Consider the following 21065-nt stretch of genomic DNA (forward strand, 5'->3'; position numbering starts at 1 on the left):
CCGTCCGGACTCCTACGGGAGCCAAGCTTCGTCCTCGACTCCAACGACTGCAGACGGACTTCGTCCGGACTCCTACGGGAGCCGGACTTCGCCGACAACTTCAACTGCAAGTGGACTCCGCCCGGACTCCTACAGGAGCCGGGCTCCGTCCTCAACGTCAACTGCAGGTAAGCCCTGTCCGGCCTCCTACGGGAGCCGGACCTCGCCTTTGACTTGATTGCAGGAAGACTCCGCCCGGACTCCTACGGGAGCTGAGCTTCGCCCTCGACTCCAACGACTGCAGACGGACTTCGTCCGGACTCCTACAGGAGCCGGACTCCGCCGACAACTTCAACTGCAAGTGGACCCCGTCCGGACTCCTACAGGAGCCGGGCTCCATCCTCAACGTCAACTGCTGGTAAGCCCTGTCCGGACTCCTACGGGAGCCGGACCTCGCCTTTGACTTAATTGCAGGAAGACTCCGTCCGGACTCCTACGGGAGCCAAGCTTCGCCCTCGACTCCAACGACTGCAGACGGACTTCGTCCGGACTCCTACGGGAGCCGGACTCCGCCGACAATTTCAACTGCAAGTGGACTCCACCCGGACTCCTACAGGAGCCGGGCTCCGTCCTCAACGTCAACTGCAGGTAAGCCCTGTCCGACCTCCTACGGGAGCCGGACCTCGCCTTTGACTTAATTGCAGGAAGACTCCGCCCGGACTCCTACGGGAGCCAAGCTTCGCCCTCGACTCCAACGACTGCAGACGGACTTCGTCCGGACTCCTACGGGAGCCGGACTCCGCCGATAACTTCAACTGCAAGTGGACTCCGCCCGGACTCCTACAGGAGCCGGGCTCCGTCCCCAACGTCAACTGCAGGTAAGCCCTGTCCGGACTCCTACGGAAGCCAGACTTCGCCTTTGATTTAATTGCAGGAAGACTCCGCCCGGACTCCTACGGGAGCCGAGCTTCACCCTCGACTCCAACGACTGCAGACGGACTTCGTCCGGACTCCTACGGGAGCCGGACTCCGCCGACAACTTCAACTGCAAGTGGACCCCGCCCGGACTCCTACAGGAGCCGGGCTCCGTCCTCAACGTCAACTGCTGGTAAGCCCTGTCCGGACTCCTACGGGAGCCGGACCTCGCTTTTGACTTTAATTGCAGGAAGACTCCGCCCGGACTCCTTCGGGAGCCGAGCTTCGCCCTCGACTCCAGCAATTGCAGACAGACTTCGTCCGGCCTCCTATGGGAGCCGGACTCCGCCGACAACTTCAACCGCAAGGGGGACTCCGCCCGGACTCCTACGGGAGCTGGGCTCCGTCGCTAACTTCGATTGCCGGTAAGATCCGTCCGGACTCCTACGGGAGACGGACTTCGCACTCGACTTTAGTTGCAGGGGACTCCGCCCGGATCCCTACAGGAGCCGGGCTCCGCCCGTGACTTCAACTCCGAGAGGACTCCGCCCGGACTCCTACGGGAGCCGAACTCCGTCATCAGCTCCGACCACTGCCGAGCTTCAGCCGACGGATCTGCACTCCCAGGCCACAATAACGACCATGATTCTGCTCCACTTCCTGCGGCGGATTCCGCGCCGCTCCATCATTCCCTGACAGGCCGCAGTAACGGTCACAGCACTGCCCCACTCCCTACGACGGATCCCGCGCAGCTCCATTACTCCCTATAAACACTTTGCACAAAGATAGAAACATCCAAACTACACGCCCTCAAACCTAATACATTATTTATACGAGAATAGAAAGCAGATACACTACATAGTTATTAGATAAATTCCCATAGACACCTAGACGTATGCACTAGGGGGGAGCAGGATCATCTTCTTCATTCATGCATGTCGCCTGAGCTGGACCCTCACCTCAAGCGGCGCCGCCATCTCGGACGACAGCCTGAGAACCTCTGATAGATCGACGCCTTTCGCTTCCGACGGCAGCCATTCATAGTCATGAAGCAGGGAAGCCATCCAGAAGCTGACTGTCCTCATCGCCAGCCCCTTGCCGGGGCAGCTTCTCCTTCCTGACCCAAACGGTGCGAGCCGGAGATCGGTCCCCATCACCGAGAACTCCACTTCCATGTCTCCATCCTTGCTCAGAAACCTCTCAGGCTTGAACTCCAGAGGATCCTCCCAGATATCAGGATCGCGGCATATTGCCCATATGTTCACCATGGCAGTCGTGCCGGAAGGAACAAGATGGCCGTCGACAAGGGTGTCGGATATTGCAAGGCGACTCCAGGATTGGAGCGGGCCTGGTGGGTGCATCCTGAGAACTTCTTTCAGTAAGGCTTGCAAGTATACCAGTCTCGGTGCATCAGTTTCAGTCACCCGCCGGCGCCGGGAAGTCCCGACGACATGATCGAGCTCTTGGTGGACCTTGGCTTGGATGTGTGGGTGGAGGACAACTCGAGCCAGTGTCCACTCCATCAACACTGCCATTGCATCCGTCCCTCTAAATATCATCTCCTACATTTGTGACACCGATCATCATAAAACAGTAGTTAAGCAAAATAATCATGTATTTTTCTTTTTATTGATTATAAGATCAAAGAGATATGCTTGTAATTACTAGTCAGAATTAGAACTATATATTCTTAATCTGTTAAACAGGATGTTTCATTACCCGTCAGTTATGTACGAAGTAAGGAATAGGGGATGTTCAAATGTTTCTCTTAGTGTAGTATATTTGGTTGGAAAGAAAGTTGCTCGGAAAGATAATTTTTCTTGAGAAATCTGATTTTTTGATTATTTGTTTCATAAAAAAAATTGATAAGTAAGAAAAAATTATAACTGGTTTTCTATAGAATTTTATTTCTTTCTCATAGAGAATGTTATTCATCCTTTTGCATACGTGGCTTTAGTTGCAACCAAACATGGCAGCGTATATGTTTTTAGACTGCTCACCCATAGAATGGCAACCATGTCAGAGTCTGACAGGCCCTCACTTTCCTGCAGGGAGATCAATATATCAACAAAGTCCGGTGCTGTTGTTCTTCCACCAGTTACCGTAGCTCGGTGCTCTTCAATTATCGGATACAATAAACTATATGCCTTATTGACGAGATTTGAGCATCTGGACCGGATTTTCTGAATGTCGAGGCCAGCAAGAAGTGGGAAATGATCAGACCAGTTCTTCCTCCCGAGCAGGTCGTAACCTTCCTCCACCATGCAAAGAAGTTCTTCAATCTCCTCGCTTGCCGAGCACAACTCATACGTCTTACCGAACACAAACTGCATGATGTAGCACAGCAAGGACCGCCGCAGAATTCTTCGAACTTGTACATCTCTATGGGTGCTTCTCCGAAGAGCAGCTGTCATTTGGTCGGCGATGTGGGAGCGGTGAGGAGAGAAGTCATCGACTTGCTTGGGGGAGAAGAGGTGGGTGGCGGCGATCCGGCGGAGGGTACGCCAGTAGGTGCCATAGGGGGCGAAGCCGATAGCGCGGTGGAACATGAGGCCGTAGGCTGCTTCAGTAGGGGAACGGTCGGCGAACGCCGGACTGTTGAGGATCTCCTTGGCGACATCGGGGTGGGAGGAGATGATGGCTCGGGTCTCGCCTATGGAGAAGGCCATGAGTCTCTTTGCACCAAGACAGGTGGCGGCGGTGGCTAGACGGCGGTGGGCGAGGCCCGACATGAGGCCCATGCTCCCCACGAAAGGGAGGCCCGTGGGGCCGGGTATCGTCATCGAGGCGGTGGAGTTTGTCTTCCTCATCCAGTACTTCCCCCAGGCAGGGCCGCCAGGGAAGGCCCAGTGGAGAAGGGAGTTGGCTAGCCATGCCAGAATGGCAAGGATGGCAATGGAAAAGAGAGTGAGTGCAATCGAAGATGATGAAGAAGAAGGTGATGACGGGCCTTTTAAGATGTTTGGAGATAGGGTTAAGGGCAGGATCCACCATCTCTCCACAGAGGTTTCCATGATCGGCAAAGCAAAGGAAAGCCTTGATATGGAAGAGTTTGGAGCTGAGTTTTTGCGTGAGCGATCCAGTGGAGGCTCCTCCTATTTGTAGCACAAATGGAGGCTGGAGAGAAGTTTCAACCTGGATCCTAACTTTCCGGGGTTGTATACTGGATCCAGCACGGAGTATTTCTTTACCTGACACGTGTCCAATTCTTATCACAAATGCCACTTGGTTTAAGGCCTCAAATTTTGTATATTAGGGCGCACAGATGCAGCCGCTACTTCGAGTATTGGTTTGATGTAATTGATAGGTACGTCGTAACTAAACTTACCCATAACATCCCACTTGTGTAACGTGGAGAGCAAGTTGTGGGGACTGATGCTGCAATAGTGACATCCGAATTACATCATAATTGAGTTGAGTTCCATGAACCAGTCACGTATGCAAGCAAACAGCTGTACATAAATATACTTATTTTTTTAATGATATCTTTAGACTTCTATCCAAATAAAAAATATCGATCACTTGCGTCTCTAAACCAAGTTCTTGGACAAGGTTGTTACGCTTGAATTGATCGTTTTTCCCTTTTTCTTTTGTTCATTAAGTGCTGAGTGGAGACATGTCGAATTCTACAACAAAATTTCATTGGAGGCAGCTTATTTATCGTGATTAATTATTAAGGTTAGTTGGCACTGAGGCGGCCTGTCCTTTTTAGATGACAAGGAAATAAATAGAGTAATGTTGGCTGACAGTGGTCACAGTGTATATGCTCCTATAAAAATATGGCCTCGCCAATGTCCTTCGTGAGCCCCTGGGAATATGTTGGCAGGCTGCTCCCGCATTTAACTTGTGGCATGGACTATTAGAATAAAGACCACAGAGACATGTACGATAAAACACACACACACACACACACACACATATATATATATATATATATATATAGAGAGAGAGAGAGAGAGAGAGAGGAATACCAGTGGATGGTCCATGATGCTTCGCACTTTAATTAAGACGAGGAGTACAATATCCGTGGTTGGTGAGAAAAGACTCGGGCCTCTCAAAGTCGTCGAGAAGGGTATTTTCAAAAGAGTTGTTCCAGACGCATGAGGAGTCACGTGAAATGCGATGGAACCGGTAGTCGGATGATTGAAGAGAACGACCAACGAGGAGAAGCGGCGGAGATTGGCCCAAGCCAAGCGGTTTAGAAAAGTTTAGTGGAAGGAATAGGAAGATTCTGTTTGTTTTTGCCAGGGTGCACTGCACCATTGGGTCTAGCTCATGCGGACCCTTATGGTCAAAAAAATAACAAAAAAATAAAAATAAATAGAAGGAAATCTGTCGGGTTAGGAAGGAAGTCCAATTTTAGCCGCAAAATTTCCATCGGAGTACTCTTCTTCTTCCTTTCATAGTTTTAGGGTTTGGCTTACCTTCCCTAAAAGCAGTACTTTTATCTGATTTTTTTTTTTTTAGTCTGACTTGCCGTTGGCTATTATGTACTCAAAGATCGTACTGAAAGAAATCTAATTTTTCATCCTTGTCTGATTTAGTCATTCTTGATTGCCTTGGGGAGCTGCCATCCTGGATATATAGAAGATTTTGAAAGAGATCTATTGAGATATCCTGTGAGATGACCTTTGTATCTTCAACCACTGTATACCTCAATTTCATGGGCATAGTATCTGAGAGGACGGTCTATTGTAATCCCTATTTTTTTTTTTTGATAGTGGATTTTATGTGAAGTTGCCTCATGATTTTTTTTTTCCTCCAGAGAGGATTTTTCACAAAAATATATCTTGATGTTTGTTCTCTTGCTCAAATTCTATTTGTTTTATTTTTGTTGTGATTGGCTCATGTACGAGGCCAGACGCAGCGTGGGGAAAAATTTTTTTTTTTGCCAACCTTGTGCGGGAGCCGATCACTATGGATGGTGCGTGCAGAGCTGTACCATCTGCGATGCACAAAATATTTCTCTTTTTCTTAAAGATGTTGCAGGGCTTGGTGTATTTTATCTGATTTGATCTAGATTAACCTAGCCCACAAGATAGGTGGCATATCTTTCATGCATGTTTAGGGGTACAAACGAGTCAAGCTGCTCGCTAATTGAGCTCGTATATATATACATACAAATATACATACATACATACATGGGTAGACTAGGATAAGATTAATCGAATTTGGGCTCAGATCCAATCTGTTCAAAATTGGACAATAGATAATCTACATCGATTATGCAGCAATTGGATGTGATCTACTCTGCATATCTAAAATTATATGATTTGGAGATCTTAACCTACGCATTTGGTGATTAAAAAATATATATAATTTAATTTTATTTAGACTGTCCAATTTTTGACGACTTGATGCATAAGTTAGAGATCTCTAAATCATATGATTTTTTGTGTGTAAGTAGTTTTAAGGTAGTAAATGATATTTAATAGCTTAGATTATTGATGTAGGACTCTTATTATAGAGTTTTGATCATACTAGATCTGAGTTCAAATTTGATTAACCTTATTCTAACTTGACTCTCTCTCTCTCTCTCTCTCTCTCTCTCTCTCTCATTTGTAATCTAGTAGCTGGTGCACCCTATATTTGTTACATCCATTGTTTGACCCATAACATTGGGTTACATGACTATAGCTCGATGTTGAGTTAGTATCCATTTATGAAAAATATTTTTTAAAAGAAATATATATAAATATATACATATACATACATACATACATACATACATACACACACATATATATGTATATATATATATTTGCTTTGAGATTTGATGGAGATTAAGCTTCTTGCCTAGCCAATATTATGTTTTAAGTTGCTCTTGGATTATTTATTTATTTGGCATGCTTTTTGTCGGTTGCAAAGCATCATGTTGCTTATTGAGCTATGTATAGTTATTATTTTTTATTTTTAAATCTAAAATCATGAATTGTGCTGGGTTTGTAATAAAGAATGCAAGCGCTAAGTATTTAAGTATATCTAAACCTAATGAGAACAGAAAAGTTAAACAAAAATGTCACTACAAACAAGTTTTGTAATAATTACATAAAGTTGATCATATGCGTGACATACATGCTGAAACATACAGGGCAGTTTTGTTGTGTAGTCATGTAGACGAAAACTTGAGTGAGCTTTTGAATAGGATCTCCGAGTCTGCAAGCTGGATTGTTGACTTCCAGCTTGACAATGAAACACCCATCCAACAAGGAACTTAAGTGATCGGATCTAGATCAGGTAATACTTGAGTATGATCATAGAGTGTTAAGCAATCATATTGGGTAGCTAGTATCATATTTTATAATCTGTTCTTTTTAAAATTTTCCAAGAAGGGATACTTGAAATTATATATTATGTTGGTTATTTCTTGGGCATTAGAAAATGGAAAGGTTTTGGCTTGAACTAGTGGTGATCAACTTGTGATGGAGGTGGGCACTAGGGGAGCAACCATGTGAATCAAGCCCGACATGAGCGCGAATGATAGAGACTGTTTAATTTCCCAGTGCATCCATTCATATAATGAGGTCATCACATAATAATTAATCAAAATGATGATGATCCTGAAAATGATCTTAATTATAGCATGTGCACAAATACAATTTGAATTAATGAAGAGAGATTTCTTATGGATCATAACACAAGATGGCATATCCCTTGAAGCTTCCTCGTATCTATGCTATATTGCGAAGGAGAAGTTGAGTCCTTGGTTTTCTGATGATACTATCACTGGTAATTTAAGTAAAACTTCATGTCAATAAAAATATTTTGAATAATATATTAGTATGATTATGAAAAAAACCATGTCCACTTGTAGAATTACCTCTTTTATTTTTTTCTCTGAGTGGTATATCTCATTTTGTAAACCTTCCACTTGGACGCATTTGATCTGGTTATATTTCTTGGATATATATTTTGATTCTAAATGTATATTTGTATAAGCCCACTGAGGATTGAATATTGATCCTATATTGTTGTAGTTTGTTAGGATTTGATGCCTCGAGATTCAGCTCACATTGAGCCCATAGCGAGGTTCACGGCAAAAAACGGAGTCCAACGAGATCAAGATCACCTGAAACGGAGCTCGGATGGAGGAGATACGAGCTTTTGAAGTCAGCACGAGAATCGAGGCGGTGGAGGACCGCCGGCGACCGGCGACCGGCGGCGGGCGGCAGCAGCGCGGCCGCAGACGGCGGCGCGCGGGACGCGCGACCCAGGCCTGCACGGGATGCGCGACCCAGGCCCACGCGGGACGCGCGACCCAGGCCCGCGGCCCCTTTGCGCCGGTCCACGGCGGGGCCTGTGGACCGCGTGGGCGTTTCCCATGCGTTTCTCGCGGTCCACGGCACTATTCCGTAGACTGGAGTGCGATCCGACGGCCCAGGTGACTCCCGGTCTTGATCCGACGGTTTGGGACGTGATTTGGATTGATTAAGGAGTCCTAATCATGATCTAAGTCGTGATTAAGGTTATAAAAGGCCCTGTACACAGATAACAGGGTGTGGGGTTTGGTTTTTTGCACCGTACGAAGTTCGTACGAACCCGAGAAGAGAGAGGGAGGCGAGAGTGCTGAGAGAGAAGGAGCAGGAGGCTCCTGGACAGCGGTGGCCAGGCTCTTCAGGGGTTCAGGGGGGTCTCCAAGAGAGAGAGAGCTTTTGTGAGGAAAACTTCAGGTGAGAAAGAATTGGGTGTACAAGGGTTGAGGGTGAGGTCTCCTCTTGTAAAATTTTCTTTTCATAGTGAAGTTTGCATGCCTCGTGGAGGCGAGCCCTTTTGTGGCTGATCCACGTATTTTGATTGTTTTTTCTTTTATTTTGTTTCTTCTTTCTTCCTGCTGCATCGCGTGGTACTGAAAAAGTCTTGGGAGGTGGTGTCTTGGCCAGACATACACCCAACAAGTGGTATCAGAGCAAGGAGGTACAAGGACGCAGATTGCAGCGGTGGTGAGCAAGACTGAAGATGGAGAAAACAGGAACAATCAAGATAGAGATCAACAAGTTCGATGGTAAGAGCAATTTCTCCTTGTGGCAGGCAAGGGTGAAGGACGTGCTCATCCAACAGGGGTTGATCGATGCTCTCTTGTGCGATGAGAAGTCGACCACCATGGAGGTGCAGGATTGGAAACGGCTACAGATGCAGGCGGTGAGTACCATCCGCATGTACCTGACGGATGAGGTGGTGATCCATGTGCTGAGCGAGACTTCCCCGACAGTGCTGTGGTCGAAGCTCGAGGAGTTGTCCATGACGAAGTCTCTCACCAACACACTTTTCCTCTGGAGGCAGTTTTACCAACTGCGGATGACTGAGGGACAGAGCGTGTAGGAGCATTTGAGCCACTTCCAGAAGATCCTCACCGACCTTCTCAGCGTTGGCGAGAACGTTGAGGAGAAGACCAGGGCACTGGTTTTGCTGGCGTCGCTTCCTTCTTCGTACGAGTCCTTGGTGACTACTCTTCTAGTGGGGAAGAGCACTATCAAGATGGACGAGGTCACCGCGGCGATACTCCAGAATGAGGTTCTCAGGAGGGAGAATCTAGCTTCGAGCTTAGGTGGCGATAGCTCAGTTTTGGTGGCTTCTGGAGGTGCAGGAGACGGTAGACGGAGCAACAGGAGATCGCAACGAGGGCGTTCTAAGTCCAGGAGGGACTTGAGCAAAACTAGGTGTTACCGGTGTGAAGAGTTGGGACATCTAGCCAGAGATTGTCCTCAACTGAAAAATCGGACGGTGGCTGCTGTAGCGACGGCCGGCAGTGATTCAGATGGAGATATCCTGGAGATATCTGATGAGGTATCTACTTCTTCCCAGCAGTGGATATTAGATTCTGCATGCCCGTATCATATATGTTGCAGAGAGGAGCAGTTTGACTTCCTGAAGAACAGTGAGAGCACTGTATATCTGTCGGATGGATCGAGCTGTGCGATCAGAGGCATTGGGACGGTCAGCTGGAGGGCACATGACGGTGCAGTGAGGAGATTGGGGGAGGTCCGATACATACCCGATTTCAGATGAAATCTTATCTCACTTAGCAGACTGGATTCGAGAGGCTACAGGACGGTAGCTGGTGGAGGAATCCTGAGGGTGCTACGCGGCAATAGGATTGTGCTGGAGGGGAAGAAAGGGAGCAGAGGACATTATTACCTGGCAGGGAGCCCAGTGCGAGGTGAAGCTTTGGGAGCCAGGCGGAGCCCAGAGCGAGGTGGAGCTCCAGGAGGCGGATCGGGCACGAGACAGGAGACTCGGGAGGACGAGAGGCGACGTTGCAAGGTGAGATTCCTATTACCGCAGGATGATGCCCCGAGCAGGTCTCAGGTCAGGATGAGCACAGCATACGACGGAGATGGGATCGAGCAGCCTGGCTCGACTCCCATATTTGGCCATCCATGATCAGCAGGCGATTGCCCCAGGGCATGGGGGCGAGGAGATCCAGAAGCTCTCGGAGTTTGGAGGAGGCCAAATATCGAGTCAAGGTGGAGATTGTTAGGATTTGATGCCTCGAGATTCAGTCCACATTGAGCTCACAGCGAGGTTCACGGTGAAAAATGGAGTCCAACGAGACCAAGATCACCTGAAACGAAGCTCGGATGGAGGAGATACGAGCTTTTGAAGTCGATACGAGAATCGAGGCAGCGGAGGACCGTCGGAGACCGGCGGCGGGCGGCAGCGGCGTGGCCGCAGACGACGACGCGAGGGATGCGCGACCTAGGCCCGCGCGGGACGCGCGACCCAGGCCCGCGGCCCCTTTGCGTCGGTCCACCGTGGACCGGGTGGTCCACGGCGGGGCCTGTGGACCACGTGGGCGTTTTCTACGCATTTCTCACGGTCTACGGTACTATTCCGTGGATCGAAGCGCGATCCGATAGCCCAGGTGGCTCCCGGTCTTGATCCGACGGTCTGAGACGTGATTTAGGTTGATTAAGGAGTTCATGATCTAAGTCGTGATTAAGGTTATAAAAAGTCCTGTACACAGATAACAGGGTGTGGAGTTCGGTTTTTTGTGCCGTATGAAGTCCGTACGAATCCGAGAAGAGAGAGGGAGGTGAGAGTGCTGAGAGAGAAGGAGCAGGAGGCTCCTGGACAGCGGTCGCCAGGCTCTTCAGGGGTTCAGGGGGGTCTCCAAGAGAGAGAGAGCTTTTGTGAGGGAAACTTCAGGTGAGAGAGAATTGGGTGTATAAGGGTTGAGGGTGAGATCTCCTCTTGTAAAATTTTTTTTTCATAGTGAAGTTTGCATGTCCCGTGGAGGCGAGTCCTTTTGTGGCTGATCCACGTATTTTGATTGTTTTTTCTTTTGTTTTGTTTCTTCTTTCTTTCTGCTGCATCGCGTGGTACTGAAAAAGTCTTGGAAAATGGTGTCCTGATCAGATACATCCAACATAGTTAAAGAGGAGCAATCCTTCAAGAACTCGGCCAATGTAGAAGCTGCAAAAACTGTAGTTTTCTATATTCAATGCAATCTACAGGATATGGTGGTGCATGTACATATGCATCATGCATGTATTGCTCTTAGTGGATGACTAAATATATGGTAGGAATGACTCACTTAACACATCACAGTGTGAGAAAGGTTTTTAATTAATCTTTGAAGTCTTCTTTGTATAATTGACAAATTTCTCTTATTTTACGTACAACCTTATCTACTTCTTATCATGATGCGTTCATTAACTCACCCTAGATGGTATTCCTTATTTTATTCATTTGGTTTTCTATATATATAAAACTTCGATAAACCATTGTGGCCGTAGGAAAATAAGTATAACAATTTAAACTAAGCCAGAAGATTGAGCCAATTGATTTAGTTGGTAAAATCTTTGTAACTTTGTGTATGTCCCACCCTTAGTTTGGCCGGACTCCCTCTCATCCTAGTTCTCAAAATAAAATAAAATAAAATAAAAAAGGGAAAAACAATAACCATGCCACATTGAGCTGAGTACATATGTTTGTGGTCCACTTTGGCACTTGCATCATAATATTGTTTTGCTAAATCACAAAATATAAACATCTATCATTTCCCTTGTCCTTTGTTTTGAACAATTTGAGATTATCATTCATGTTGACAAGTGAGCTGCAATGTTAATTTGTTGCAATAGTCAGTGCATACCAATGCTGTTATTTTCATAAATGAATTTTTGGAGCATCTTTAGTTATATCCTCTATGTGCTACATCCTTCACATATCTGTCCTTCAAAAATAAGACAGGAAAATTTATTAGTCGAAAATTCAAAATCTAACTTTCTCTTTCTTTTGGCTAGTCCTGGTATTTCTCACCTACTTAACTAATGCCACACTTTGAGCAAAATGAAACAACTGAAGGTGGTAATTGGAGAAAAAAACAAATCAGATATATATTATTGCATGGAGATTGGCCTGGCTCTTTTAGCCCACTCCCACCTGCCACCTTCATATTGAATACGACCATCTAATGACCAGTCTTTCTTATCGTTTGTATGATGTCCACAAATCAAGGACGCAACCCATTGCTTTGATCACGCTCCAGATAATTTATGGTAATGAGTGAGCATGTTATCCTTGGCTCCACCACATAATAAGCAAAATTTAGAATTTTGGCCTCGTGTACATGTCTTTCTTGTTTACAGTACAATTGATTATGAAATTGCTGGCGCTTGAACTTATCCACTGGTTGTGTTTGTTTATCTGATCATATTGTCTTTGATGATCATGTGTTTATTGTTATTTCCAATCAATCTATTTTCAGTCCCTTTTTTCAACCGCCAGTGGAAAGTACATGCATCAACTACCCAGATTTGTTAATCCAAAATATCCTCATCGTATATGATTTCTAGAGCCGTAGGATACCGCACAAATTGAAACAAATCATAAAGGTAACATCGTCCATGCTTAATATAGCCAACAACAAAGTACAAGCTAGAGTTTTGTTTCAACTCTACAAATTATTTATCTTAATCATTAGCATATGATTTATATGTATAAGATATCTATAATCATCCATGTGATCATGTTGGGATTCTTACTGAGTTGTTAGCTTATATCATCATGTATTGTTTTTCTTTTCAAAGTCATAAGATGTTTATTAAGGAATAGTTTGGGGATGATTCATAGAACAACATAGTAGTGTAATCCTAGTGCCATATGAACAACTAAACTGTATAGTTGAACAATTCTATTTTTTGTTAATCATGAAATTATTTAGTGGGTTCATCTAACTAATACATCTTTAATTTAAATTTTTAGCATTATTGAAGTTTTTTTTATTTTTATATGCCTTGCATGAGTCATGCTCCAGAGGTCAGTTGGCTGACTCGGTTAATAGATTGAGTGATAGAAAAGAGACACAAGGTGACCCATCATTATCATTGCTATGATTGTTGGGAATTGAAGTGTTCTAGATAGCCACATTAAGTTTTTTTTTGAAATCTACCTCCATGCATGTATCCGACATGCATCTTGTCCTTAACTTTCTACATTCATTGTCCCTTGACTTTCTAAATTCATCATTTCTGGACTCTCTACATCCATATCCTTGGTTTACTAGGTGTATTTTTGATTCATGCATGCATATGAATGACACAATTTTTCATTCAATGAATAATTTAGATTCATCTTGAAGAACATAAATACATTCAGATTATATTTCAAAATTAAATATAAATTAAGAAGATCAAGAGTATCTATTTAATTGGTTCATTGATAGGCAGAACCATGGAAAGTTTATATAAAGCACTCTTGGTCCCTCTCTCCACTCATGCATTCAATCAAGATTGGTCCATACGCATCATTAGGGACATCATAAAAGAGAGAGTTGGATAGAGAAGATCCAGATAGCCAAGATATTTGGAGAAGGAAGATCAAGATAGCAAAGACTTTCTTACTTTGGATATTCAAAGAACTCAAAAGACGGCGCCAATTTAACATAACTCAAAGGATCAAGGTATGTTTTACATATTTGTTAGATCTTGACCTTTTATTCTAAACACTATAAAAGTCTAACATTTGATATCAGAGCCAATGCTGCTCAATCGGATTTTTAATTTTGAAAATAAATTTATTAATATGATATTTTATTTTCTCCACATAAAGAGATTAGTAACTTTACATCATTGAACTTAATTTAACCGGAATTATTAATTTGGTATAAAATTTGTGGATGTGATAGTTTTTTTTTAAAAAAAATTGTTAGATTTTATGCAACCTTCATAAAAAGTTCATAACTTGGCTGGTGTGGCTGCCAAAGTGGCCTTACCACAAGGAATTATAAATTTTATTAAAGTTAATATAGTCGAATATTATATCAATTACATTTTTTGGTTGTGGCATAATAATTAACCCAAAGGATGATTATTATTTTACAATCATTCATGGGTTAGGGAAATATGATAAAACTTGGTTATCTTTTGACTTATATCCAAAAGCATAAGACAATCTTAATTATATTAAATTAACTTCTTAGCCCTATATGAGTGAATTAAATTCACTCATTGAGTGAACCAATGGCATATTGTGATTTTCATCCAAATGAGGGATTGCAACGATGCATTAGGTTGCTTACTAGAATTTTGTAATGGATTATGTGTGATTCTAGATTATAGCCATTAAACTCAGCATAATTGATAATTGGTGAGTATGTTTCTTTATTACAATGATGTCATCAGCTTCACTTTCTAGGCACTTGTCTAGCATACCAGAGTTAAATAGCTTTAACTTTTCAAATTGGAATGAACAACTTCTTATTACATTACACTATAAGAATATGGTGTATTAGTGATGGTAAACCAGCCATCACTAATAGAGATATTTACTGATCAATAATTATGATTGAAAAGAAAACCGTCATTAAAGGATCGAAGATCTATGAGTGACGGAATGTTTTGTTATTAGTGATGACAAAGCCGTCGCTATAAATCTTAAATTTTAAATATTTATTTATTTAATCTTTAGTAGTTATTAGCGACGTAGATTCGCTGTTGCTAATGCAGAGCCCTAAAAACCCCCTTTTCTGACTGATTTTTTTTCATTGTGCCCCCGCGTCCCCTGCTCTTCCCTCGCCTCCGATCCCTCTTTTTTCGTCACTGCACCGCTAGAACTGTGCCGGAGCCCCCATCCCTGCGCCGCCATCCCTGCATCAGATCTACCATCCTTGCACCAGATCCGCCATCCCCCGCATCGAATCCGCTGTCCCTGTGCCCTTGTCTCCCCTGTTCTTCTCTCGCCACATCGTCGGAAGCCTATCGGAGCCCTTATCCCTGCGCCCCAGTCCCCGCATCGGATCTATTATCCTCCGTGCTGGATTCACCATCCCCGCACCTTCGCCTCCCCCGTTCTTCTCCCGCTGTGCTGTCGAAAGCCTGTCGGAGCCCCTATCCCCATGGCCCAGTCCCTGCACCATCGTTTCTGCACCAGATCCACCATCCCTGCATTGGATCCACTATCTCCATGCCAGATCCGCCATCTCCATACCCTCATCGTCCTCCCTCACCGTTCTCTCCTCCCTTGGTGAGTATTAGCGATAACGACGGCGATGGTGACGGAGCCGTCGCCAAACGCCATTCCCTCCTCTTTCACTTTTTCTATTTAAATTTTAATTTATGATATTTATTTAAACTAATGGTGTTTGAATTTAATTTATGTATGGAATGCGCATCTCAGCCCTCCTCATTTGTAATGATGCTCGATATTTTGGAACCCCCAGGATGAAATTTGTCTGGATGCTTTATTGGGATGGTTGAGGGTACCACCTCCGTGGATGCCCTGACTCGATCCATCGATATGGAATCCATGATTCGGTTGTCTTGGGCAAGTCCCTGGTGCATGGATCGCATGGCCCGATCGTCCGGCGATCGAAGCCTGCCTATGGGGGATGCACGTCCCGATCCTCCCCATTTGCAATGCTGCTAGATACTTTGGAACCTCTATAGTGTGATTTGCCTAGATATCCTGTTGGGATGTGTGGGGCCACCTTCATAGCTGTGGCAGCTTGACCCATCGGCATGGGATTCACAATCCGACTGTCTTGGACGACAGTTCCTAGTGCGTAGGATGCGCAGTCTAGTCGTCTGGTGCACCCCAAGAATGTATACATAGGACGCACATCCCGACCCTCTCCATTTGCAATGCTGCTCGATACTTTAGAACTCTCTAATTTAAAAATTTTAAAAATATTATATTGTATAGAATCATAGACCCATCTTTTGATTAATGTATATATTCTACGGCATCCATATATTTATATATTTCTGTACAGATAGGAGAATTATATACATTGATCAATTGATTATCCAATATGGATAGTTTGAAAAATATAATTAATTCTATATATTATTATAGTGATCAAACGATATGTTAAAGGCTCGAGAGATATTTGAGATAGTATTTTTCTTTAGTTCTCCTCACACATCTTAAGCTGCATGGAGAGAACTATGGAAAAATATTATCAAAATTTTTTTCGATCTCTATTGCATATTGTTTGATTATTGTAATTAATTTATAGAATTAATATAATTTCTGAATGGGATGTGACCTTCTATATCTATTAGTTGATGTTAGGATGTATTTATTATACCAACCATTTGAAATGATAAAATAATCATTTAATAATTATCTTATATTTATATATATAAAATCTTTAGGTAGTGTGCCATGGACCATAGTTGGATGGACCGCCGAATAGTTGACGAAACGATTTCTACTGAATATAGGGAGGGCATAGAGTACTTTTATCATTATATTTTTGAAAATGCGACACTCTTACATCAAGGATGAGCTCATTGCCCTTATAAGAGATGTGGTAATAGAAAAATACTTGATAGGGATATAATGATTGTCTATTTATATAGGAGTGGATTTGTGTCCACTATAAGTATTGATATTTGCATGGGGAGATATGGGAGACAGTTATAAGGGTTATAAGTGAGCAGGACAGGGACACAGATATATGGTAGATGTATATCTTGAAAAGCCAATATGACTGATATATTGTAATAGTTCTAAGAAATATTTTTATACTTAAATATTTTTTATTATCAATAAAGGGTATTTTTCTTTCCATTCTTGTCTAATGTGTCCAAGAATCATTTTAGGAATTAATGACTTAAAGATACATATTCTCAAGTGTTGAGAATTAGAAACATATATAATTAATTTTTAAATTACTGTAGATCAATAGATCATCATGGGGATGGTGAACGATCTGGCTAGATCGATGTACGTATCACTTTCTTCGAGATAAATGAGTTTCTAATTTATAGTATGGGGATACTGAGCGAGAGTGTAGGTGGTTGTTAAAGAACATCGATACTGAGCATGATTAAATAAGAGTCACATGGATGTCTACTCATTCGTCAGTGATCATCTCGATGCTATAGTAGTGTGAGTAATTTTTTGACATACAGTGTCTCGGCTGCTCATAGTGGAATTGCTGTAGTTTGACTACACATAAATATGATCTCTAGCCATATGGATCCTTCTAGTAGATATTGGCTGTAATGGATTTATTGTAGGAGTAGGGTACGTACTTAGATAAATTCTATCGATCTTAGTAGATAAAGAGCAGTCCTATGGGATTTGAGAAGCTGAGTCCTTAAGTGTATGATCACAGCAAGATGATTGATGGAAAGGAGTTTCCATGAGTTTCACAATCGGACTTGAGCTGATCGAATCTTTTATATGACAAATATTAGGGTTTGACGAGTTTTTATTACCTCTATCTTAGTTGGAACTCACGACAGAGGAACTGAATCACATGGTAACTATATCTAAGGATTTTAATCATTCGGTTCTGTTGGACTACTACTACATACTGCTAGGTGTCACTAGTGAATTGTGAAAACTTACTCAGATCATTCTGAATTGATGAACCTTGATGGGTGTGAGTTAAAATTATTTCAACCCATCAAATAGTATTTCGATGATACTATGATGGAGATCATGGTATGTCCCATTATCAGACATAATTGAATCTATGGTCACACAACAAAGGGATTAGATCTTGGATTGATCAATTGGGCTTGTGAAGTTCTAATTAGGTTAGGATTTGAGAAATCATACTAGGTTTAGGTGCACCATGTTAGCACATGGTTAAATCCAATCCTCCTTGACTTGATCAACCAATTACATAGGATTTTGATCAAGTCAAGTTGAGCTAAACTATCTTTTCTTCCTATTGGACATCCGATAAGGGTGAGAAGGTTGGGGTGCAAAAAGTTTAATACTACAAAAAAGAACTACGGTAGTGATTTCAAACCACTGTCGTTGTAAAAAAAACTACCACCATAGCTTACAATAGCGGTTCTATAACCACTGCTACTGTCGCTGTCATCGTAGGTTTATGACAGTAATTGCTACAATCGCTACCATATATAGGGTATAGTAGCTGTTACTCAACCGCTGCTATAATAAACTGTATAGCAGCGGTTTTTCAACCGCTGCTATAGATTGCTATAGCAGCGGTATAGCAGCAGTTCTACAACCACTGCTATGCGGTTGCATAACCGCTGTTGTATCCTCTATAGCAGCAGTTACAAAATTGCTGTCATATTTTATACTACGGCAGCAGTTTCATAACTGCTACTATAGATATACGGCAGTGGTTGAATATTTTAAACTACAGCAGTGATTTTACAACTGCTGCTATAAATGTGCGGCAGTAGTTGGCATAGAGCTATGACAGTTGTTGGCACGACTACAGCAGCAGTTGTGCAACCGCTGCCATAGCCTGTTGACCAGCAAAAAAAATTAAAATTATCATTTTTTATCCTTTTTTATCTGATAAACGTAGTTCAATATATAATTACTCAGACTAAAACTTGCAAGAACAAAAAATTTTACATAAAACTTAATAACAAGCATAAAATTTCTCAAATACTCAAATTGTATTACTCAAATTATATTATAATATTTTTTAAATAAAAATAAAATATATCAAAAATCAGGCAAATTAAAATTCTTCTCTCCAAGCATCTCGTCATCATCGAGAGGGGCTGAAACAGGACCAGGAGGGACTGTAGCAAGAGTGAGAGGGGCTATAGTAGGAGCGGGAGGGGCCAGAGCTGAAACGCTAGCCAACATATCCTGAATGCTCGAAAAATTAGCTCTAAAATGAGCAGACAGCTGTGTCATCAAAGTAGACATGACGCTCTGTAGCTGAGATGCATGCTTCTCATCCTGAGCTGCCTGCACTAAGACTTCATCAAGCTGCTCTCGACTGACGACCCCAGAAGTGTGTAAGGAGATGCTCGTCTCAGACCAATAGCTCATCGATGTATGCCCAAGCCTGCAACGAATCCTTCCAGAGTGCTCAGGTACAAAGACCTGAGACAGATGGTCATAGGGGCTAAAGGTGTCTGTGCCCTCACTCGCAAGCACGTCTAACTGCTTCAGTAATTATAAATTCAAATAAAATCTCATAAGAAATGTAATAATACTAATTATACTCCAGTTATTACTTACAAAAATTCTTTCGATCGTGGCATTTTTCAGCCCGCCCTTCTTGTCCGTACGACTCGATCGAAAGATAGTGCTATGGCTAGGCATCACTTCCTCTCTCGTCAGCTATAACAATCAATTAGCTTGTTAAAAATATGCAAAAATAATAATTCAATAACTTGTAAACTCAAGGGTCAGAATTCATTATCTCTCTATATACATGACTGACCATGGACTCACGGTCGAGAGTGTGCATGTACTTCTAAGCAGCCCGATTCTTCTGGTTCTGAGGAGATGCAGTCTAAAAAGTATTTAAATCATATAAGTTAAAATCAAATATAATTATCACTTAATAAAAAATTTACAAGTTACAAATTAAATCTGAAACTCCTGGCTTATCCAATACCTAACCATCCCCTCCCACTGACTCGGGCGACAGTCCTAGATCCAAAAAACAAGCTCCTCCTCTGTGTCCCTATGGTGCTCTAGCCATCCTTTGTGAAGCTTGACCTTGTAGTTTCAGTACAACTCTCCAATCTTCTACAGTTGGATATCTCAAGCCCTCTCATGATCTGAAAAGTTATACTTCCTCTGCATAAAGTTATCAAAAGTCAGTTACGAAATTATTCTAATCAAACATAGTATAAACATATCACATGCATATATATATTTAAGATATACTTATCTAAATCTCCTCCGGCACTCGGTCCTTGACACCAACGTCCATCAATCGCCAGCCTATGGATAGTACAAAAATTATGTCAGACTACCTCACAAGCATACCAAAAAAGAAATGCATCTCCTGTATGGTCTCCCCTACTAGTTTTTCCTCCTGATCGTACTCCATGATGGCCTGATGCTAGCGGTTCCACACATGCGGCATGCATGTAGGATCGTGAAATATCCTATTAGATGATGCACTTGCAATAAAAATATATTACGAATATATAAGAGTGTACAATAACTATATAAAAAATAAATAAATAAATAATTGACCCAATAAAAATCTACTCTCACTGAGATTATGTGATGTGGATGCCGGTGGAGCCTCATTAACGGGTGGAGTATGTGTTGGAGATGCATAGACTGGTGACGTGGTTGCCAGTGAAGGCTTAGATGTGCCGGTCGGAGGAGTATGTGCTTGTGAAACCAAAACCAAAGTCGAGGCCGATGCGAAGGTGGATGGAGTATACGTTGGCAGCGGCTCAGATATCAAGCTCTGCATAGCCTGCTGAGGGGCGGGGGTGAAAGCTAAATGGTGTTTCGATGCCATCGTGACCTGCAATGTTAATGAACATTAACAAATATAACATGTTGTTGAACAATAATATTAGTAGAGCATCAATAAATAAACATTAACATTTATACCAAGATGTTAAACTCATCACCTATTGACATCTACAATATTGACATCACTATCACTTTTAACAAATATATCTGGGATCTCGACAACATCAAGTAAATTTTATCCTAGAGGAATACTTTATATGCATGGTCCAACATCATCATCAATCTTGGTATCATCAAAGATATGTCTAAGCACCATCCTCACAACAACACTCCATTGAGGCTCCAACGGATCACTAATATAGAAGACTTGACTAGCTTGGGAGGCAAGTATATACGATTCTTCAGTGCAGAGATGGCATTGCATGTTGACGAGAGTAAAATCACACTCATCAGTCTTCATCCCTGACTAAGACAAGGTGTCAAACCAATCATATTTCATTAATGCAACCCATTCTTTAGAATAGTAGTCCAAGATGACTATCTAGTCCACA

The 21065-nt window shown here is 42.8% G+C and overlaps 1 protein-coding gene across 1 annotated transcript; it reads right to left on the reverse strand.

Annotated features, from left to right (window-relative positions):
* Nucleotides 1-1773: 1773 nt before the first annotated feature.
* On the reverse strand, nucleotides 1774-3967 carry LOC140857025 (cytochrome P450 78A3-like). The gene is made up of 2 exons (XM_073255231.1): nucleotides 2895-3967; nucleotides 1774-2456 (listed from the first exon to the last, which is right to left on the reverse strand). The coding sequence occupies exons 1-2, from the start codon at nucleotides 3906-3908 to the stop codon at nucleotides 1824-1826; spliced, it is 1647 nt and encodes a 548-aa protein (XP_073111332.1). The 5' UTR covers nucleotides 3909-3967; the 3' UTR covers nucleotides 1774-1823.
* Nucleotides 3968-21065: the final 17098 nt, after the last annotated feature.

This window comes from Elaeis guineensis, chromosome 4 (genome assembly GCF_000442705.2).
Source record: "Elaeis guineensis isolate ETL-2024a chromosome 4, EG11, whole genome shotgun sequence".
In the NCBI taxonomy this organism is placed as follows: domain Eukaryota; kingdom Viridiplantae; phylum Streptophyta; class Magnoliopsida; order Arecales; family Arecaceae; genus Elaeis; species Elaeis guineensis.

Coding starts and splice junctions, on each gene's coding strand:
- LOC140857025 (XM_073255231.1), bottom strand. CDS start 3,908: ATGGAAACCTCTGTGGAGAGATGGTGGATCCTGCCCTTAACCCTATCT. Junction 2,457..2,894: donor ACATGGTTGCCATTCTATGG/GTGAGCAGTCTA, acceptor TCACAAATGTAG/GAGATGATATTTAGAGGGAC.